Raw genomic sequence first — 21,647 nt, 5'->3', positions numbered from 1 at the left:
TGCACTCACAGATAGGCTCCCGACATTTAGATGGTTATCACAAGACCCTGTTCTCAGTTACCACTGTGATAATGTTAAGGTTGCTTAATGGGTGTGCTATAGAGCTATCAATACCTAATCCAATATGAATACTACCTGTCTGTTGGTACAACTCTCCTTTAGCACTGTGACGATTGTATCCAAGGAAAACGTCTGATTTTACTGTAGCCTATGCATTTTACATGATTCACTCCATTCAGTGTAGTCTCCAGCATGAGAAAGCACCGGAGCCCTGCTCCAACAGAGTGCCCCCCCTACCAAGCCAGAGGTGGCATTTGCATCTGAGCTCTCCCAGGCGGGGACACCCTGGACCAGAGCTGGCTCTCATTTTCTGCCTTGTTTCCGCAGATAAGGTTTAGCCTGAAAGGCAGTTCAACTCAGAGAATAGGATGCGCTTTCTCTTTCCCCTCAGCTGCCTCTTGCTCTTGGCATTTTGGAATGCCAGGACTGCCAGGACAGTAACTCGAGCCTCCAAATTAATCAAAACACACAGCGCCCGGTTCAAGCCCTGGCAGAGAAACCAGGGAGCCAGGCAAGCTCTCCTCTGCTGACCCCAAGGCCACAACGTCCCCAGCCACCACCCCTTAGATGCCACAGTGCTACTCATCCCAGGCAGGTGCCCTGGTGCTGGGGCAGTGCCTGCCTGTGGGTGGCTTACCTGGGCGAACAACCCGGTAGAGAAGGAACTGCAGGCTAGCAGGCAGACTTGACACGCGCCTCGCAGGTGTGGCTGGAGGGAATTCACCCGCGACCGTGTTCCTCTTCACTGCCTGATCAGCGTCAAGTCTGTGCGCTGGCTGAGAGTTGCAGGCCGACAGCAGATGTGCAGCCGCGGGAGCTGCCAGGAAACCTGGCCTCCAGAGTCACAGACTCCCGCGCGCCTGCAGCTTAATCTGGGCAGGGCTGCTGGCCACTCCCTCCACCCTGTGCAGCCACCTCCCTACAGCACACCCCTAAATTCCCCACGCTGACCCGCACCCGCTAGGCACCAGAGTCCCAGGATCTTAGGGACATCACCTCTTTCACCCTGACTCTGGATCGGCGCCCACCTGCCTGCTCTGTGGGGGCCCAACCCTTTCTCACTTCCTGGGCACGATGCCCGGTTGAAGGGACAGTGCCTGGCGAGCTGGGAGGGGGGACGAGGGCGGGACCTCGGCCACTTCTTCCCTCCCTTAGAGTCACAATCAAAAGCTTGGGTGAGGACAAACAGACCGCGGTGGGTCGAGCCCTACAAAACTCGCCCCAGTGGGCCAGCAAGCAAGGCGAGCTTCACGGCAGGGCCTCCCCAATCTGTTTCCCTCGGGGGACACGGAGGCCTGAAAGCCCGTGGGTCCGGTGGATCCCTGGACACGCTAGGACTCAGGACCAACGCCCACCATGCACGCAGAGACTGCTCCAAGGTTGCAGGCGCTCCTGCTGCCTATCCTGCTACTGCTCCTGGCCACACCACCTGTGGTTAGCAAGGTGAGTGACTGAAGGGCTATGGGACCCCACTGTTGCTTGTCCCTATCCCAGGGAGGGACAAGCCAGTCCCATCCACTAGGGCTCTGTCGGGGGGTCACTAACTGGAGGGTTGCTCAGCAGCGGGTTCCTCCTGAGTCCAGTAGCACACACGGAAAGAGCGGCAGCCCCGGGGAACAGGTGGATTGTATAATGCTCGTAGAAGTGAGGGGCCAGGCAGCTGTCCAGGACCCCACGAGTCCCAGATGGAGGAGAACAGCTTGCAGAGATTAGTAAATGGATACCAATAAATAGTCATAGATAGATGTATGATAGAGATGGATCTAAGGTTAACTAATCGATACTAAGTATAAATTATATAAGATAAGATAAGCAGAAGATGATAAATAGAAGAGCAGAGATGATAGGTAAATCGATGATAGATGGGTGGAATAGAAGAAGAGTTAGTTAATAGATGATAGGTGGATAGACAGATAGTGATAATGGATAGAGTACTGGAGGTGTGATGTCAGACTGGTGAAGGAACAGGTGGCTTGGTTGGCTAGAAGTGCCCAAGCCTGGGAGGAGAAACCTCCTGGGAGTCCCAGCCCTCCCTGCTCCTTCCTAAACCAGATCTCACCTTGACTCTGACTTCTCTGGGGCTCTGTGTTCCTTTGGCACTCTCTGGACACAAAAGGCATCACTGGAAAAAAAAATCAAAACTAGAACTTACATTAGGATGAATTAAGCAATGTCACATTGATTTGATTTCTATTTGGAATTTGGGTGACCTCGTTCACACTCATTTGAATCTACTCCATAATCCAAAGGAGATCAAAGGGATAGAAATTGGAAAGGAAGACGTCAAACTTTCACTATTTGCAGATGATATGATAGTGTACATAAGTGACCCCAAAAATTCTACCAGGGAACTCCTACAGCTGATAAATTCCTTCAGTAATGTGGCAGGATACAAGATCAACTCAAAAACAATCAGTAGCCCTCTTATATACAAATGATAAAAGGGTTGAGAAAGAAATCAGAGAAACATTAACCTTTATAATAGCCACAAATAACATAAAATACCTTGGGATAACTCTGACTAAGCAAGTGAAGGACCTGTATGACAAGATCTTTACTGTTAAAGATGAAATATCCTCAAAACTATGAGAATTGTTTTGGCTTGATTTTGATTTGTGAAACAGAAATTTAATTTTTCAGATGCTTGGTGTCATTTTTATATTTAAAAGTTAATTTGGGTACAGTGAGCTTCATTTCCAACGATGAGCAGGTGTTAGTCTTACATGACTGAGACTATGTATGATTGGAGATAATGATCACAGAGCTACTTATGTGTTACCTGAGAACATGTTAAGGGTCTCTGGCTGCATACACTCCAGTTGTTCCCATCCCACTTACATTTTAAGTGAGGCATTACAGGCATCATGGCTAAGCTAACCCTCCTCTGGACCTCATCCTGCTAGATTTCTGTTTTCCGACAAATACCTAGACTTGCCATTATTGTGGTGTTTCTTTCCAATATTTGTGTGCTTATATACACAGCTACAGACCCACGGCAATACATAGTTGTGGGGTTTTTTTACAGGCTAAATTTGTCCTTTTGCAAACTATAGATCTGTCTGCACCTGAGGTTAACACTGATTTCTTTTCATCTTTTCACTTTGTTGCATAGTTTTTTAACAATGTGCTAAAGTTAATTGACCTGGTCACCCACCATTCATTCACTTGTAGGTGACTTAGTGTCTTTGCAGCTTGAGTTCTAAAAGACTTTTGTAAAGTGGCTCTAACAATACCCCATTTTTCAAGGTTGGTGAGATGATGCAGTGTATAAAAACTGACAACAGGAATTCAATTCCCAAACAGAATAAGAGAACCAGCTCCTGAAAGTTGTGTCCTCTCCTCCCACCCAATAAATAATAAATAAACAAAAAATGAATTAATTAATAAATAGTAAACTAAGACTGCCTAACCTAGGTGGCTAAATGCTCCTGGGCAGGATGGCTGCAACTAGTGCAAACTGGTGTGGACTATCCCACGGTGTTAGCCTAAAGGAAGTGCATGTTATACAAAGTCCTGGGAACACTCCAGAACAGTAATAATAATAATCTTTCTGGACCCAGAAGAAAAGCAATGATAGTGTAAAGAGACATGGGACTCTTGGAAGAATCACCCTTGGAAAGTGGTGCCCTGGGACAGGAGCAACAGCTCAATGGTTAAGAGCGTCTGTTGTTCTTGCACAGAACCTGGGTTCGATACCCACTTGGTGTTTTACAACCAACTATAACTCAAGTCCCATGGGATCCAATGCCCCCTTCTGGCCTCCATGGATAGCAAGCACAGACACACACACACACACACACACACACACACACACACACACACACACGGTCACATACATACATGCAGAGAAAATACACATAAAATAAAATGAATAAATCTTATTTTTAAAATGTGGTACCCTGTGACCATGACCATAGATCCTCCAGTTATATACCATGTGCACTTACGTTATAATATTCTTTTGCATTTTACACGTAAAATTATTTCTGTTTTGAGTTTGGGGAGAGCAAAACACTACAATTTAAGCTAATGACTATCACAGTGAATCCATCTGTTGTGTTTCTATTAAAGCTTGAGGTGAGTCTTTGTTAAAAGCATTCAGAGTTATTGTTTGCATTGCACCTGCTGAAGGAGATAGAAGAGGTGCCCCTAAGATTACAAAATGGGCCCTCTTATTGATGTCTCAAATTAACTGGTACCTGGGTGACATGTGCCAACATGGCTAAACCCACAAACTAACTGTGACCCTGAGCAAGGCAGGTGTCTACTCGGAATCTCAATCTTTTCATCTGCGATGTGCGAGAGTTACCTTCCCTCCAGTGGCCAGTAGATGATGAGTGAGGCAGTGGGGGAGGGGATAATCTTTAGGCTCATCTGGCTGTTGACAGTCTAGAATTCAGGCCCAATGTGACACCATCTTCCTAGGAGAGAAGCTAGGAATCTAATTTTTATTCATAAATGCCTCATATTAATATTAGCAAGCAACTGTGTTCAGTTTTACTCAAAGCAGAATAACAAGCAGGAAAAACAAACCAACAAAATCACAGTGAGTCAAACAACATGTAAAGGAGAGCTACATCCAGCCTTCCGGTCGGCATGTGTATAATCTCTGTGTTATGTTAGCTGAATGTTTCCAGTTGTACTTTAGCATTTCCCCAAACAGGAAGCCAGCAGCAGTGCTGACCCTGCATGGCCAGCTTAGCCAAGGTGAAACTGCCCGCCCACACAGTTTGTCCTGAGCACCCAGGGAGAAGGTCTTTGCTGCTTGGCAGAGAAGCCAGGGGCCACCTAACTGTTCCTGGACCTTCAGGCTTACATCTAGCTGTCTTCTGCCCAGTTCACCCGTTTTGAACTAGCAGGCCCTCTGCTATTACCTCAGGCAGTAGGTGAGGAATGCATGCCCGTCTCTGCTCCCTGGATAAGGTGAAAGTCATCAGCTAAATTAGCATTTTCTTAAGTTCCAGGAAGAACTGCAAGATGTACACAGCACATGACGGTTCTCATCTGAACTCATTTTCAAAGTCAAAAACTTCAGTTGGACTAGTTAGCACTTCAAACAAACAAAAAGTAATGTAATAGCACAAATTTATCTCTCCCTGAGACTAAGCAAATATTAAATAAAACTAGGTTTGTTGTCTCTCAGATTCCCTGTGTTGGGGGAAAAATACAAAATGTCATTATACTTAAATTCTTGACTTTCTTCCAGCCCAGGAGGTGTGTGAATGTCATTCTCATGAAGGAGTTTGTGTTTATGCTGCACATAAGTGAATGATGTGTGTGTGTGTGTGTGTGTGTGTGTGTGTGTGTGTGTGGTCTCCTTAAGAATAAATATTATTGTTTGTGGTTTTTCAAATATAATAGTTTCATATTACACACATTTTTAAAATCATTGACTATTATGTCATTGGATTTTATCCACATTGACATACATGGGGGATTTTTTTTTTGAAATACCTGTTTTATAGCATCCTGTAATATAAAGCTGGTTATTTTTTTTCAGCCCCTCCTCAACAATGTAAGCCTGTCTTCCCACTTTCATTTTACAAAGTTGCAATGCATGCCTGTCTATATGTAACACTGTGACAACTAGAACCAGCAGCATTCCTGGGTGCTCATAGAAAACTCAATGTTGTTACATAAATCTTCAGTGAAGTTGCATCACGTTTACCTTTTCCCTTCACCAGTGGCAAAAGTGGATGCTCTTGGATGTTAACAGGTGTGAAGTGAGACCTTGTTTTAACCAGTAAGCTTTCATACTTGTCCACTCCCTTATACCTCCCTCACTGTGAATTTCAGGGACCACTTTCTGCTCATGCATCTGTCACAAACTGCCCTTTTTCTGCTGACTGTTCAGAAGTCATGTGTGGATTTGGATAACAAACGTGCTATTTCAATGTGTTACAAGAAGGTGACCCTAATCTTTGGCTTACCTTTTAATTTAGTTATTGATACATTAATGTACAACACTTCATCTAACATAACCTCAAATTTACCCGTGTTACATTAGCATTTTGTCTTCTGCACCTTGTCAAAGAAATCCTTCCTTGGGGTTACGAAGACATCACTCTGTATTTCTCCATTTGAAAAAAAAGTCTTATGGTTAAAATTCTTTGTCCTGGAACTGTCTTCAACTTATAGTATATGGATTCATTTTCACCCATATAAATAACAAATTATCTCATATTCTTTCAACTGAGCATTCTTTCTCTGCTTTGCAGTTACATCTGTAAACATGTAAAGTATGCAAGCTCTCTGTTCTATTCCACTGATCCTTTGTCTTGTTTTGTTTTGTTTTATTCTCTATGGCAATAACACACTGATTTCGGCCACTTTCTTTGATTTCAAACTACATCTTCTAGAGGGAGTCCCGGGCAGAGGAGTCATGCCTGCTGCTATTATTTTCTTTAAAATTGCCACTGTCTTTCTTCTATGCCCCTCTGGCTAAGGTCTGGCATCTACTTATCAAAGTTCTATCAAAAATCCCTGTTGGATGCTGATATGCATTGCATATAATATCTAGGTTATGCTGCTGCATAAACATGTGTCTATCTCATACAAATGCTACTGATTTTGAAACTTCAATGTGGTGGGTCTAGCAAACTTCTTGAATTCTTTTATTATTTCTAATTGTTTATGCGTTGAGATTTCACGTGTAGCTAGAAATATTATCAGTAAATAATGACTTTATTTCTTTCTAATCTTTATATATTTTGCCTCTGCCCTCTCCCTCCCCCTCCCTTCTCTCTCTCTCTCTCTCTCTCTCTCTCTCTCTCTCTCTCTCTCTCTCTCTCTCTCTCTCTCTCTCTCTCTCTCTCGTGTGTGTGTGTGTGTGTGTGTGTGTGTGTAAGGGACCCCTGTGCCTATGTATGAAGGCCACAGGTCAACACTGGGTATCTTCCCCAATCTCTCTCCACCTTATTTTTGAGATAGCCCCTCTCACTGTTCTTGAAATTCACCAACCAGCCTAACTGGATGGCTAGCAAGTCCCAGGGATGATCCTGTTTTGGCTTCCTCAGTGTTGGATTGCATTGGCATATGCCTGACTTTTATGGGGATCATATTCCCAGCTTCATGCACTCCACTGACTGCTCCATCTTTTCAGCTCTTCTTTATCCTTTTAACACTGTACTAATTATAATTAGAACTTTAGTTCTCATTATTGGATTAAAGGGAATTCTAACATTTCATTAATGCAATATACTCTGTATAGTTTTAAGACAGTCTGTGAGATTAAAGAGTTTCCTTCCCTCATGAATCTTACAGTTTCTGTTTTGTTAAACAAATGCATATTAATGTTATTACTGATTGTGTATATATTTTAAGAAAACCGTACAGTCTTTAGTCAGCCAATGGAGTAAGTCAATATGTTTTGAATGTCAACCATCTTTGCATTACTGTAGGATGAACTCTTAATTGATCACAATGCCTTTTCTTAAAACACACTCATTATTAAAGATGGCACAGACATGGGAGAGCACACTAACAAATGTAGAGTGGGGCTGGTCCCCAGTTAACATCTATGTAAATGCCATGCTGGTCAAGGAACAGAGCATCACCAGGACCCTGAAGTCACCTCTCCCCTCTCTCTCTGCCATGACTCCCTCCTTCTTCCTTGAAAGACACTGAAATTAATTTCAAGTAATCACTTCCTTCATTTTCTTAAGACTTTTATCGTCTTAAGTGCTTATCCAAGTCCTCACTCGCACTTTGCCTGGGCTGAAATGTCTGTGTATCGATTCACAAGATACAGACTTCTTCAGGCTTCTCTCATGTCATTCTGAATTTTCATTGAGATTGATCTCTTGATGGATTATTATGGAGTTTCATTTTCATCACTGCATAATGTTCTGGTGTATGAATAAAAACAGTATCTCTACCTATAAAGGGCTTCCAATTGGAGCCCATTACAAGCAATGTTTCCATATACATCTTTATGAGCTTCTGTAGTATTTTTTTGAGGTTTTTGTTTCTTTAATATTTAAGTATTTTATGTTCCTGGTGCTACTATACACAATATATTTTAAACTTTTTAATAATCTGACTATTAAAGATATAATAACATTTAACTGAAGTTGGTATTTTGATATTGAGCAAGCAATTTGAAAAGTACAAATGCATTAATGCAAACATTTTCTGCCTTACTGCATTACAAAAATTAATTAATAGTGTTTCAGTATCATTAATTTCAAAGCCTTTAAAATATTTATTGTGGCAGCTTTCTTGGATGGAGTATTGAAATGATATTTCTTAATTCTCAAATATATTAAGTTTTTCCTGGTTATAATTTTGGTAAACTGTGGTACCAGTTATAGACTGATTTTTAAAAATTTTTGTCAGTCAAAGTTTCTGATCATGCCATGAAATTGTTATATAGAAACAGGGTCTCGCTATGTAGCCCAGGCTGGTCTGTAACTCTGCTATCCCAGCTTTTGGAGTGCCCATAAGTGTACATCACCATTCTCAGATCACTGTTCTTTCATATATCCCCTCCTCGTTTTCTCTGAATTCAATGTTCTCATTAGACATTTGCTGGTCCTTGCTATGTTTCCTCCTAGTTCTCTTAGTTTTTTAAAAATTATCACGCTCATTTGTTTATTTTTATGTGTGTGTGGAAGCACACAAGCCACAGCGTCCCTGTGGAAGTCAGAGGACAAACGGCAGGAGCCACTTCTCCCCTTTCCTCATGTGGGACCCAGAGATCGCATTTGAGTCGTCAATGATGGAGTCAATGGTAGCATCAGTGGTCACAATCGCCTTTCTCACTGAGCCCTGACTTCCATGCAGATCATTTGATTCTTGGCCTCCCCGAGTCTAGTATCTTGGTCTTTAACTTCTCAACGTCCAGTCACTTCCAGCATTCCCCAGATGTGTCCTGATGGCTCCCCTTGACCTTGCCCCAATGCTTTCCCCTTGCACCTCAAAGTTCATGGCATCCATGCCTACGGAGCAAATATTTCTCCAGCAGGAAATGAGAGCCCCAGAATAAATTCCGTGCTACCCACAGAGCCTCACACAGACCCTCTGTGTAGTCCAGTGAGACCCATTATCATTTCCACATATGCCGTCTCACATGCTGCTTCTAGAGAGACCCAGGCCAAGCCATTTCTTCTCTTTTAATCTCCTTTTCCCTCCACACTGAACTCTGAAACGTCCTCACGTTGACCCTCGAGTTCTTCAATTCTCTTTTCAGCTGTTTATAACTTTCAGACGATTTTCCTCAACTGCACTTTCTCAGTAATAAGCATGAACTCAAATCATGTGATGCCCATTACAACCCAGGTCTGTTAATTACCGGCTTTAATTTTTGTCTTAGCTACTCATCTTAAAATGGAGGTAACAGGTTTGAACCTCAAGATTCTATGAAGCCTGGATGATTGAATATACACACTTTCATTGGCATGTTTGGAGTCATTTTCCCATATGTTAACTGTAATCATTGATATTCATCACAGCTTACATTCAAATGACTATTTGAGTCTCTAGGCTCTTCGTGTTTTCTATTCTTTTTTGTCTTTCTTTCCCACAGTTCCTTTTGCTGCATCTTAAGCATTTTACAGTTATCTTCTCTATACTGTCCTTTTGATTCTTATTCTATATTTCATGGTCCTGTAGTTTCTATTTGTTGATAAGGAGACAGTGTAAGGGAAGAGATATAGGGGAAGAGTCTCCTCTTTCATCTCTCAGCCTCTCCCACCCAAATGTCTCTCCAGAGTCAAATATTTGAGTTCCCCTCAAAGCCATATGCTGAAACTTACTGCCAGGGTGATGGTACTAGAAGATGGGGCTTTTGAGAGGAGATTTACATAGGAGGGAAGAATCTCATGAATATGATTAGTGCCCTTTAAAAAAGAGACCAGAGGAGGCATGCCTGCCTTACACTGTATAAAGACAGTATGGAGGTGCCTTCTTCAAAGGAGCAAGCAACGTATCCCCGAACCCTGATTCCATTACCATCTTCATGTTGAACTTCTTGGTCTCCAAACTGTGGATATTAAATTTCTATTATTTACAAATTTCCCAGACCAAGGTATTTTATTAAATCAGTCGAAATAAACTAAGAAGGTAACAAACAAGTTTCTTTTCATGTTCCCAGGTTCACCTCCCTCCAAATCCTCCTGCTGCTTTTCCCAAATATATTAGGTTTCTGTTTGGTGAGGCAGAGGTCAAGATCAGCCCAGCACAGCCACCCACTCTCTCCTCCAGACAGGCCAAGCGCCTTTCTTCTTGAGGACTTTTCTGAGGACAAGCCCTTGGATGTTTTTGAGTATGATCCTAGGAAAAGCAGAGAACTGAGTGAGATTTATCTTCATGCTTCCCCTGAAGTTTTGACTGGTATTTGCCAGTATGCAATATGAACTTCCTGGTGCTAACTGTAAGATTAGTTTTGTGAAATATTGCAGCTGATTAAGGACCCAGAAGCTTTCATCAGTGTACAATTCCAACTGCAGTGCTGTCTAGTTGGAAAACGCCCTGCATTCCTGCATCCCTTTAGAGCTGACCATACTTGTGCTGTGGCATTCAGCCAGTGAGCAGCCATCCATCATGGAGTAAAAGACTTCCAAAGCCCAGTGAAAACACAGTGTGTGAAGTATTTTTGTTCCCCAAGGTTTATATCTGGCTTCCGCCTAAACTGCTAATCATAACATAGCTCCACCATAGCTCAGTTACCTCAACTCTGCTTTCAGTTTAAGGGGAAAAGGAAACCAGGATGATATCACTTTAACAGAGCAGCCATCTTCCTGATTGCCCCATCACAGTGACCCTGACCTTCTACTTAAGCACTCCGAGGGCCTTCATCTCTAAAAACCTCAGCAGCCTGAAGGCTGTGGGGAGACTTGGAGATGAACACAGGTGAACTCCCGATGCCATGTTCAGTGTGTAAGGTCCCTGGGCATACACAGAGCTCACCTACCAGATCCATGCTGTCATCTGCCAAAACCTATAGAGAATGGGAAGTCTTAAATGAGAAAAGTGTGTGCTGGAGGAAAAAGCGGCGTGTGGAATGTTCTCATGTTTTGTAGAATTCATCTGTCTGTGTATGTCTTAGTCACCATGAGCTACTTTGACAAAATACCATAGATTTAAATAGATATTTATTTCTCATAGTTCTCAGAGATCCTAAGTCCCAGATCTGGGTACCAAATGACTGAGTGATGGTAAAAGTCCCACTTTGGGCTTGCAGAGCCAACTTCCTGTGCCATTGTGTAGAGAGAGTAAGGTAGCTAGCTGTCTGTTGTCCTCCTACCAGGGTTTTACTCCCATCACGGGGACTTTGCCCTCATGACCTCATCTGAACTTAATTTCCTTCAAATGCCTAGTCTTCAAACACTACCACATTAAAGGTCATGGCTCTAACACGCATATTTGGGAGTGGGAATAAAAAGACTGCCCATAATATCTTGTACCTTAACTGAAGGTTTCTTGTGAATAGAGTGTGTTCCTGGCCTTTGACCAAAAACTTGACATAGATAAAAACTATCAATGAAGTTTTGAAGATGCTGAACCTTCTGTGGTAATCACAGTGTATAACTTTAGATTTAACACAGCTTCTATTAAAAAAGAAATTCTCAGTGATACTCATCAGTAGGAATTAGGACTATTTACTACAAAAGTCTCAGTGTGACAGGAAACAGTTTATTGACCTTAGCATAAAGCATTGGACAGAGGCTCGACTTTCCTGTGGTAAAGTACGTATAGATCTGTTAAGACAGGCTTTACTCTGAGTTCTGAATTTATCCCAGGAGATGTAATGAATGGTTGTTGTCTTCTCAAAGCATCTCTGTCAATCTTTCCTTTTTCCCAGAGTTCCCCCTTTGCATCTGCTAATTAAGGCTTCTGGCTTCAGGTGTTTGTTCTGGCCAAGGCTGAACTAGGCTATATTAGCTCAGGAAGTTTCCACTTCACTCAGGTTCAGAACTGCAGATATATAAACATCTGCATCTGCCGTACAATAGGAATATGATGTGAGCCATTACATATGAGCCACATAAATCATGTTACATTTTCTAAGTTTTACTTAAATATCCAAGGTGAGTTGTAAGTTTACTTTAACATATGCCTCAATGTATACATCCTATTATCTAAATATATTGTTACTATAAAAAGATTGATGAGATATTATATGGTGTTCTTCATACCATGTCTTCAAACACTGGGAGTAGTTTTGCATTTTTAGAACATTCTAGCTAGTGGGACACATTTCTATGTGTAGCCGCTGTCCTGAGGAATGACTTCTGTGTGTGTTTTCCAGTGAAGAGGGGGAGGGGCAGTCTACAGGTTATACCCATGTCAAGAACAGTGTGACTCTTTTCTTTAAAAAATAGTTGTCAAAATGATAAATCTAGTTTCTGCCATTAATATAAGACTGGGGATTAAGTTCTCCCATGAGTTCTGGGTGACCAATAATATTCAAATCCTAACTTGGTGGGGTTTGCACAGGGTTGTGCATGGCTGATTATGGATAACATTAGTGTTTACACTAAACAATACAGACAACGCAGAGCATTTCTGCGGCTCACACAACAGCGATTTCACTACCTGAGACCCACAAGGTGGCTTAGGAGTTAGCCACATGTACAGTGGCAGGTTAAGATGCCTTTCTTTTGTCCAGTTCACGTATCACTCACTATCTCTCCTCAGCCTCATTGGGAAGGATCTGAATTTGCTGATCATGGCACCAAGTCAGAGAGTATAAAACCCCACTACAGAGGTTAGGGGGAGTAAATGGCATCTAGAAGCACAGGAAGGATGGAGAATTCCACTAGATCAGCATAGTTATTGCTCAGTCTAGCCATGCTACTGTATTCCCCTGAAACTAACTTGATAACCATTGTATAGAGAGAAAGAAATTCAAAGGCTCAGCTCTATACATATACTATCAGACTAAAGAGAGTATTTCCACTGGGCCCGGAGAGATGTCCCAGCAGTTAAGAACACTTCTGGATGACCAGAAGACCCGGGTTTGAATTCCAGCACCCACATGATGGCTCACAACCATCTGTAACTCCAGTTCTAAGGGATCTGATTCCCTCTTCTGGTTTCTGCAGACACTAGGCACACATGCGGTGTACAGATATATACATAGGCAAAACACACACATAAAACAAAAATAAAGTGTATTCCCATATGCCATGATAGGTATTCTATGTATATTGTATACATACACATTTGCATACATATGTAGTTAAAGATTATTTTATTTTTTCAGTATTTTAATCATTGCAATGTGACAGTGGTTTTAAAATGTATAATCTTCAGAGCTGTTTAAAATATAAGGCTGGAGATGTAGTTCAATGGTAGAGCTCTTACCTATTATGCTTAAAGTCCTTGGTATAATCCCGGCACCAGAACAAAGAAACAGTTGTAGCCATAGAAATGCTTCATCATCATGGCAGGAGGTTGGGAAGTGTGCTGGCTAGTTTCATCAACTCGATACAAGTTAAAGCCACTAGAGAGGAGGGCGCATAAAGAAAATGCCTCCATATGATTTGGCTGTAGACAAGTCTGTAGAGCATTCTCCTAATTTATGATTGATGGGGGAAGGGCCCAGTTCATTGTAGATGTGGCTACCCTGGGTTAGTGGTCCTGGGTTTTATAAGAAAGCAGTTTGAGCAAGCCATGAGGGGCAAGTCAGTAAGCAGTGCCCCTCCATGGCCTCTGCGTTAGCTCCTGCCTCCAGGTGCCTGCCCTGATTGAGTTCCTGTCCTGACTTCCTTCAATGATGGACTATGATGGGTCAAGTGTAGGCCAACTAAACCCTGTCCTCTCCAATTTGCTTTGGTCATGGTGTTTCATCATAGCAAAAGCAACCCTAACTAGGACAGAAAGTAAATCAAAATTTTCCATTTTTAATCCTTAAGATTAAATCTTTAAGATTTCTTAATGAGAAGGTCTCTCCAAATTGGACTCTCAGACAAGCTATTCTACTGTTTAAAAATGAGCTCAAGGGTGTTTAGAAACATTTGGGAGATTTGTCATAATACAGACAAAACAGTCAGGTTGCTGGAATTCTTTTCCCATCAAGATATTTTTGTTGTTATGTGAACTTCCCAAGGAAAAGGTTCATTAAGTAGGAAACTGAAAGGTCTGCCATCTTCTCCCTTTGGATCAAATGACAAAGTTTGCATGAGGAGTCCAAGTAATAAGGCAAGATGTTTATTTTCTTTGTTTGACCAGGGGATAATTTTATGCTGTTTGTTTATGTATAATGTTGAGAAAGCTGAAGAGTTTGAATGCCGGACTTCAAAATAAGCTGGACGTGTTTAAAAGTGACAGCAAAAATAGTCTGTGATCACATTTTCTAAAGATGACATTGCTAATGTGTTGGTCTCTTCCTATCCTTTCTTTACGTATTTTTTTTCATCCAACAATAGACTGGTGTGTTTTTTGTGTTGTTGATTATTATGAATACAATTTTCAAATTTCTACAGAAGACTTCATTGTAGGCTAATGCCATATATTACTGAAGTAAGCTATCCTACTGGACATACTGTGTGTTTCTAATTATTTAGTAATAAAGGCTAAAGAAATAGCTCAATCTGTGAACTACTCACTATGCAAGCTCGGGGACCCAAGCTCCAGCCCTGCAAACCACTTAAGAAAGCTAGGTGTGGGTGCATGCATGTAAAATCCTAGAGCTAGGAAAGCAGAGAGAGATAGGCAGACTCTTGGGGCTCATGGGCCAGCTACCCTGGCAAGCTGCAGTTCAGTGGAAAGACCCTAGAGAACAAATCAAGGTAAATGACACCGGAGGAGCCACATACAGAGCTTACCTCTGGCCTCCACATGCATGCACATATGCACATATGCACATACACACACACTGTACACACACACACACACACACACACACACACACACACACAGGGGTGGGGGAAGCAGATAATGCTAAAACAGAATTGAAGATAAACTGTTACCAAAGTCATCTTGACAATGATCTTTTAATAATATAGATACTTTCTTGTCAAATGTCCAACTCCGTAGCATGCATTTCTGAGAGCCAGATAGCAAAGCAGTATCATTTCTGGTTCATAGTTCAAAGTCTGATCCAAGAGCATTTTCAGTTAACAGAGGAAGCGAGTGTGTAATGGAGATATCCAAGAAGTCTTTCCAGATACCTGAAAAGGAACATCAGATACTACCGTGTTTGGTGCTTAAATAACTGATATCTCAGATAAAGTTGAATTTTAAAATTCTTTGGTCATCAAAATAAATGACTCCTGACACCATTACCTCCTTTTAAGGAAAATCATCAATCACTTCCATTAATTTGCTGAAATATTGTTTCTCTCTGGAGTGTAGAAATGGTTTATCCTGTTTCCACACCACTGTCCCATTCAACTCCTTAAAGACAGGTATCACATCTGTCTTGGTGATTCCAACTCTTAGATTCACAGTTGGTATTTCTGGCCTCCAGTGAACTATTGTGGAACTGGACCAATGCTGAATTAAACACTAGAACCAAAGTATCAATAAAGAATGACTAGTTCCTCAAATCCTTTGGTATTCGAAGAAAACCATGTTTGTCAGACGAAATGTTGAACAAGCCATTTATTAATTCAACAATTCAAATACTTCCTCGTATCTTTACTGTGTGGTAGGTACATGCTGGGAACAAAGAGAGATTTTTAAAATGTTCCATGCCACCCTCCCCCCACATCCTCCTGGAGTATGTGCCTGAGAGACAGGCCTGGATAAGCACCCAGAAAACAAATGATGCATTCCTCAAGAGGGTAAATATGGAAAAGGAAAACTCAGGTGGAGATTAGAAAGAAGAATCAAGGTGGGTAAACATAGAACTGGGCAGAAGGGCAGCAAGAAGCGTGTTGAGTGCAGGAGCCAAAAGGGGGAAGACTTCACTGACCTAAAAACCATAGTCTATCTTCAAAGTAAAGTACATAAGGGCTAGCAGTAAGTTTGGAAAGCAGTAAGCAGCATTTCTTAGCAGTTCTTGCACCTCCTCCCCCAAGTTGGTAGCTTAGATACATGTGCGCTGGATCCTCTTTATCGCTCCCCCATGCCCAAGCAGACACAGATTCCACAGTCCCTTCCAAACTTTCTTTAATACTATGACCAGGGAATATCTGAAACCTCATGAAAGAAAGATCTCATGGGGGTTCCCACTCACAGAAAGCCTGCCCGTGTGTCCCGGGGAAGGAGTTCTCTAATAGTTGGTGGAGACCAGCAGGTGGATTTCTTGAATACCACATGTGCCTGGGGCGGAGCCCACAGGTCATTTTCCATTCACTGTGACCGACTTGAGCCTTTCTGAGGCAGAACACAGAGAGAGCATGTGACCTGCCTGTGCTGCATCCCCCGGCCTACAGGAGCAGTCCTGCAGGCAGGGTTAGCTGAGGCACCATGTCACACAACACGGGAAGAGTCCTTCATGAAGTACCAGGAGAGGGACAGTGTTCAGATGGCTTTGGGCAAGTCTTTCAAATTCCAAGGCTCTCCATTTCCTCGATCATAAAATGCGGCAGATCAAAAATTTGCCCCCCTTATCTACAGAAACACTGCAGTTAAGCGCACTCGGTGCCCAGTCAAGCATTCCAGAGATGCCGGGTATCGCCACGACAAGAAAGCTTCAACCTGTCACCAGAGCAGCTGTCTGAATGTGCTTTTCAAGCTCCAGCAATGCCCCTGCAGTCTTGTGACTAGGACTTCCTGGAATGTATTAAGGAGTTTCTTACTTTCGAAAATATTATCCAGTGCATTCTTTACTGTTGGCATTTTCTAATAACTTCATTCTAAAACATCAGCAGAAACAACATCCTCCCTGAGTGCTGTCCCCATTAAAAGTGAGCAGTTTATTGACCTTATGCCATGTCATGCAAACAATGTCCCTAAAACTCCGCCAGTGATGTCATCGCCTTTATGGGTTTTTACCAAATACTTCACCCAACATACTTGTTAATTATAGAGCTGCTCCTGACTAATAGTTAATATTAATAACTTTGAGACCTGGGAGATGGTTTAGTGAGTAAGAGCACTAGCTTAAGAACCTGATTGCAAATCTGTAGCATTCATTAAACAAACAACTAGAAAAAGGTGAGCATGGCCACACATAGCTGTAATCTCAGCACTTGGGATGGAGATGGGGTGAGCAATAGAGAATGGAAGATTGCTAGGACATGCCAGCCAGCCACACTAACTGGAAATCAGTGAGCTCCGGGTTCAGAGAGAAATCCTGTTCCAAGGGAATAAGTGATAAAACAGGACACCCAGCACCCTCCTTTGGCCTCCTTAGATCTTCACAGTGGCGTGCACACCCCCCCATACACAGCTATCACATACCCCACATGTTACACACTCACATAGCTATCAAATACATCACACACACACAGTTATCACACACGCACACACACACACACACACACACACACACACACACACACACTCCACATACCCACACACATCACACACACACACCATACACCCCACACACATTTACAAATTAGACCACATGGCATACGGCATTTGATATCCTGATTTTTTTCCTTTGTGTAGTGATGGGAAAAGAATCAAGATGTCCTAGATGTTAGCAAGTGCTGTGCCACTGAGATATATCAAGCCCCGAGTCTTAACTTTTTCATGTTATACTGTATTGTGAACATTTTTCTCAACATTAAATATCCCTTAGAAAGAAATGCATCACTTTCTGTAATGTTTATATACCACAACTTAATCAGATTTTCTCATATTAATAGTGATACCTATGGTAACTTTTCTTGCTTTGTGTCTGATTTTTGTAATGGATTCATATAATGAAACCATTAAGTGTAACTAGCATAAAACTTTTTGCACCACAAGTTGTATTTGTAAAATAATAAAGCTTTAATAGTGATAAACAAAAATAAAATGGAATTACTGAAACTCCTATCTTGTAACTACAATATTACATGTATACATGTTTAATATTCTTTTCGTATTTAATAAAAAGTGTGATTGGCTGGAAACTGACAACTGAAACTTTAAAAAAAAATCCCCCAAATAAGTGTAGTGATGACATGCTGAGTAAAAGAATCCCACAAATAGCCATTTTGTCCAGTATTACTTCTGGAATGAGATGTCCATCTTTTTTTTTTAATTATCTCAGTTCTGACCCAAAATAAGCCAAAGAAATATCTTGAATGGTGCCAATATTTTCTGAGAACATAGCCTCATGATGAAGCCCAAATCTAATGGTCACAGATAAACATGGAATCTATTCACTATGTACTTTATTATGATCATGAGTCAGCCAAGTATTGGATAGTGAGAAAAGCCAAAGGCCACCTCTATCAGCCCACCACTTCAAGTGCCCCTCTGCAGCTCATGGCAGCTGTGAACTGGAATGAATTAGGCTCAAACTCTTCACCCACCATCACTGCAGGATGATGGTGTTGGTTCTAGATTCTTCCAGCTACTAGAAGAAAATTTTCAGTGTTTCAACAAGCCATTTTCTCTTTTCCTACAGCATCCCTCTTATCCCATCATGTTCCCCTTACCTATCTTTATGATTTCCAGCAGGACATTGAGGCTGGAATCTACTAATTTTACTCTAGATTTCTTTACTGATGTTCTGGTGTAAGTCATGTGCATACGCTGAGACAAACTTGACTCCTTCACTGAGCGGTGACTTGATAGTTCGAAAGCGTTTTAATCTCAGACGTGGTTATGTAACGGCTGCAGTATAATCTCAGAAGCAAGAATGGGGAAAATCAACAGAGTAGAAACAGAAACCACCTAAAGACCCGAGGCTCTATGTCAGAGGAAAATGGGGATAATTACAACTTGTCCCCACTGAAACAATGTCTCAGTCAGACCCCTCTTGAGGTATCACACATGCCACCCAAGGAAGGACTCAGACAAGCTGACATGTACATATGTTTTCTACCTTCTGATGTAAAAGCAGAAGGCAAATTCCAATTGCCCTGGCATGCACCAGCTGGTACACTGTAAATGATTTACCTGGGAATCTGTTTAACAGCGTTCACCTTCAGAGAGTCACAGCGACACTTCAAGTTCTCACCTGCTCTCACCTGTGAACCTGCCATGCCCCTTCTACTGGATAAATCACTGAGCTGGTCTACACAGAGTGGGATCTGTTTTTATTATAGGTTTTCTCAGCCACTAATCTTCCTCTTTATTTAATATGAGGGTGATGGGCTTTGTTACTAAAATGGAAATAGCTCTTCAGTGGGTGAGCAAATGGAATATGATGGCATCTGTCCTAGTTAGCTTTGATTGTCAACTTAACATAGTTTAGAGTCATCTGAGAGGAAAGACCCCATTGGGGAATTGCCTAGATCAGGTTGTCTTGTAGCCATGTGTGAGGGGAATTGATGCAGAAAGGCCCAGTTCACTGTGGGCAGCGCCATACCTAGGCATGCAGTCCTTTGCTATATAAGAAAACTAGCCTGGCGGTGGTGACGCATGCCTTTAGTCCCAGCACTTGGGAGGCAGAGCCAGGCGGATCTCTGTGAGTTCGAGGCCAGCCTGGACTACCAAGTAAGTTCCAGGAAAGGCACAAAGCTACACAGAGAAACCCTGTCTCGAAAAAACAAAACAAAACAAAACAAAAAAAGGAAAACTAGCTGAACACAAGCTAAAGAGCAAATCCAGAGAGTAAGCCAGTGTGTTGCATCCCCTCCATGATCCCTGCTTCAAGTTCCTGTTTCCCCCTGATTCCTTCAGTGATCAACATTGACCTGCAAGTATAATCCAAACAAATCTTTCCCTCCCATAATTTGATTTTGATCAGAGTGTGTTATCTCAATGGTGAGCAATCTAGGACAGTGTCCACCATAGCAGGAGTGCAAACCACACCTCCAAGGCTTGCTCAGCTGTTTCTCTTCTGAATTCTAAATCCGTTATTTTATCATTTTTAATAAGTGAACCTTTTACCTCACACAAAACATTTTTTTACGGGCATCTTACCCTGTTTGGATGAGATACTCCGAAAGTTCATCACAACCCACTCCACGGAGAGTTAGCCGTATGGCCTGGGCCAAGTTGTTGAGCTTTGTTTCCTGTGTTTGTAAATGATAATACCATCCCATTGCTGCAGTGATGAAGTGTTCAGCATGGTGCCAGGCACCCGCTGGGGACCCAGTGTGTGGCTGTCATTGGTAACAACTGACAAATCATCGTCTGGGCTAGAAAGGTGGCTCAGTGGTTAGCGGCACTTACTGCTCTTGTGGAAGATCTAAGTTTGGTTCACAGCACTCCGAAAGCAGAGACAGCCGTATCAGGAATTCGAGGAGAGCCTTAGCTACACAGCAAGTTAGTGCCAGTCCTGGCTGCAGAAGCCCCTGTCTCAAGTGACAAACAAGCCAGCAAAACAACCACAAGGAATCCTTTCTGTTAGTCCCTATACCATAATTCTCACAACAGTCCTGGGCTGGTTTGTTTAGTCTTCTTTTCAATATCTGTGAACCACCCACTCCTGCTGTTGGTTGTTTTTTATCCTTTGACTCTGACTCTTTGGAGGGACCTGCCATCCAGCTCCCAAATAAATACATGAAGGCTTATTCTTACTTATGAATGCCCAGCCTTAGCTTGGCTTGTTTCTAGACAGCTTTTTTTTTAATTTAAATTATACCATTTACCTTTTGCCTCTGGACTTTTATCTTTCTCTGTTTCTGTATACCTTTCTTTACTTCTTACTCCATGGCTTGCTGTGTAGCTTGGGTGGCTGGCCCTGGAGTCCTCCTCCTTCTCTGGCTCTCGATCTCCTCTTCCTAGATTTTTCCTTATGTTTATTCTCTCTGCCTGCCAGCCCCACTTATCCTTTCTTCTGTCTCGCTATTGGCTGTTCAGGTCTTTATTAGACCAATCAGGTGTTTTAGACAGGCAAAGTAACACAGCTACACAGAGTTAAACGAATGCAATATAAAAGAATGCAACCCATCTTTGCATCATTAAAACAAATGTTCCACAGCATAAACGAATGTAACGCATCTTAAAATTAATATTCCACAACATACTCCCCATTTCATTCAAATGAACTCCTTTTCAAAAAGTCATTTCACCAGCCTGAACCATCCCTATTGCCTGCCACTAAACATGGTAGCAGGATGGTGGCAGGAAGCCATACAGTAATCTGGCCAGTAGAACTGGTGGGTCAGCAGCCTTCTACCCCTGCCAGTGAGCCTCATCTTACCATGTGAAGAAACAGGCAGCTTCAGGAACAACAAACGCAGGACAGTACGTGCACATGGATGCTGGGAAGATCACCCGGCAGATACCCAGGATGACCCAGGGAATGTGTCGTCTGAAGTCACTAATGTGTTACCACCTGTGACATTTCTAGGTTTGCATATGTTAGTATGAGTGCCGGCCCTGAAAAACAATAACAACAAAAACCAAGATTTATTCATCTATCTACAAAATAAAAGGAAAGGCTAACTACCAAGGCATTGTCTTCCCCAGAGATGCCATGTAGAATGGTCACTTGACCTAGAAAACTCACCATGTATGCCTGCTTGTCTCAGCACCTGCCTCAGAAGCTATGATCCTTACTTCTCCTATGAAGAAAGACCTAGGCAGTATTTTTTTCTGAGCTACTGTATTTTGTATTCATTTCCAAGTGCATTGTTTATTAG

At 42.2% G+C, this 21,647-nt stretch overlaps 1 protein-coding gene across 1 annotated transcript in view; it reads left to right on the top strand.

Moving 5' to 3' along the window:
* The first annotated feature begins 1,257 nt into the window (after positions 1 to 1,257).
* The window catches only part of Col4a3 (collagen type IV alpha 3 chain), a 131,264-nt gene continuing 110,874 nt past the window's right edge, over positions 1,258 to 21,647 (top strand). The window contains exon 1 of the mRNA XM_059278362.1: positions 1,258 to 1,503. Within this exon, the coding sequence (XP_059134345.1) occupies positions 1,417 to 1,503 (87 nt within the window). The 5' untranslated portion in view covers positions 1,258 to 1,416. The remainder of the gene's footprint in view (positions 1,504 to 21,647) is intronic.

Source organism: Peromyscus eremicus, chromosome 13 (genome assembly GCF_949786415.1).
Source record: "Peromyscus eremicus chromosome 13, PerEre_H2_v1, whole genome shotgun sequence".
NCBI classification, from domain to species: domain Eukaryota; kingdom Metazoa; phylum Chordata; class Mammalia; order Rodentia; family Cricetidae; genus Peromyscus; species Peromyscus eremicus.
Note: the sequence above shows the minus strand (reverse complement) of the source record. Positions and strands in the feature narration are given on the sequence as shown.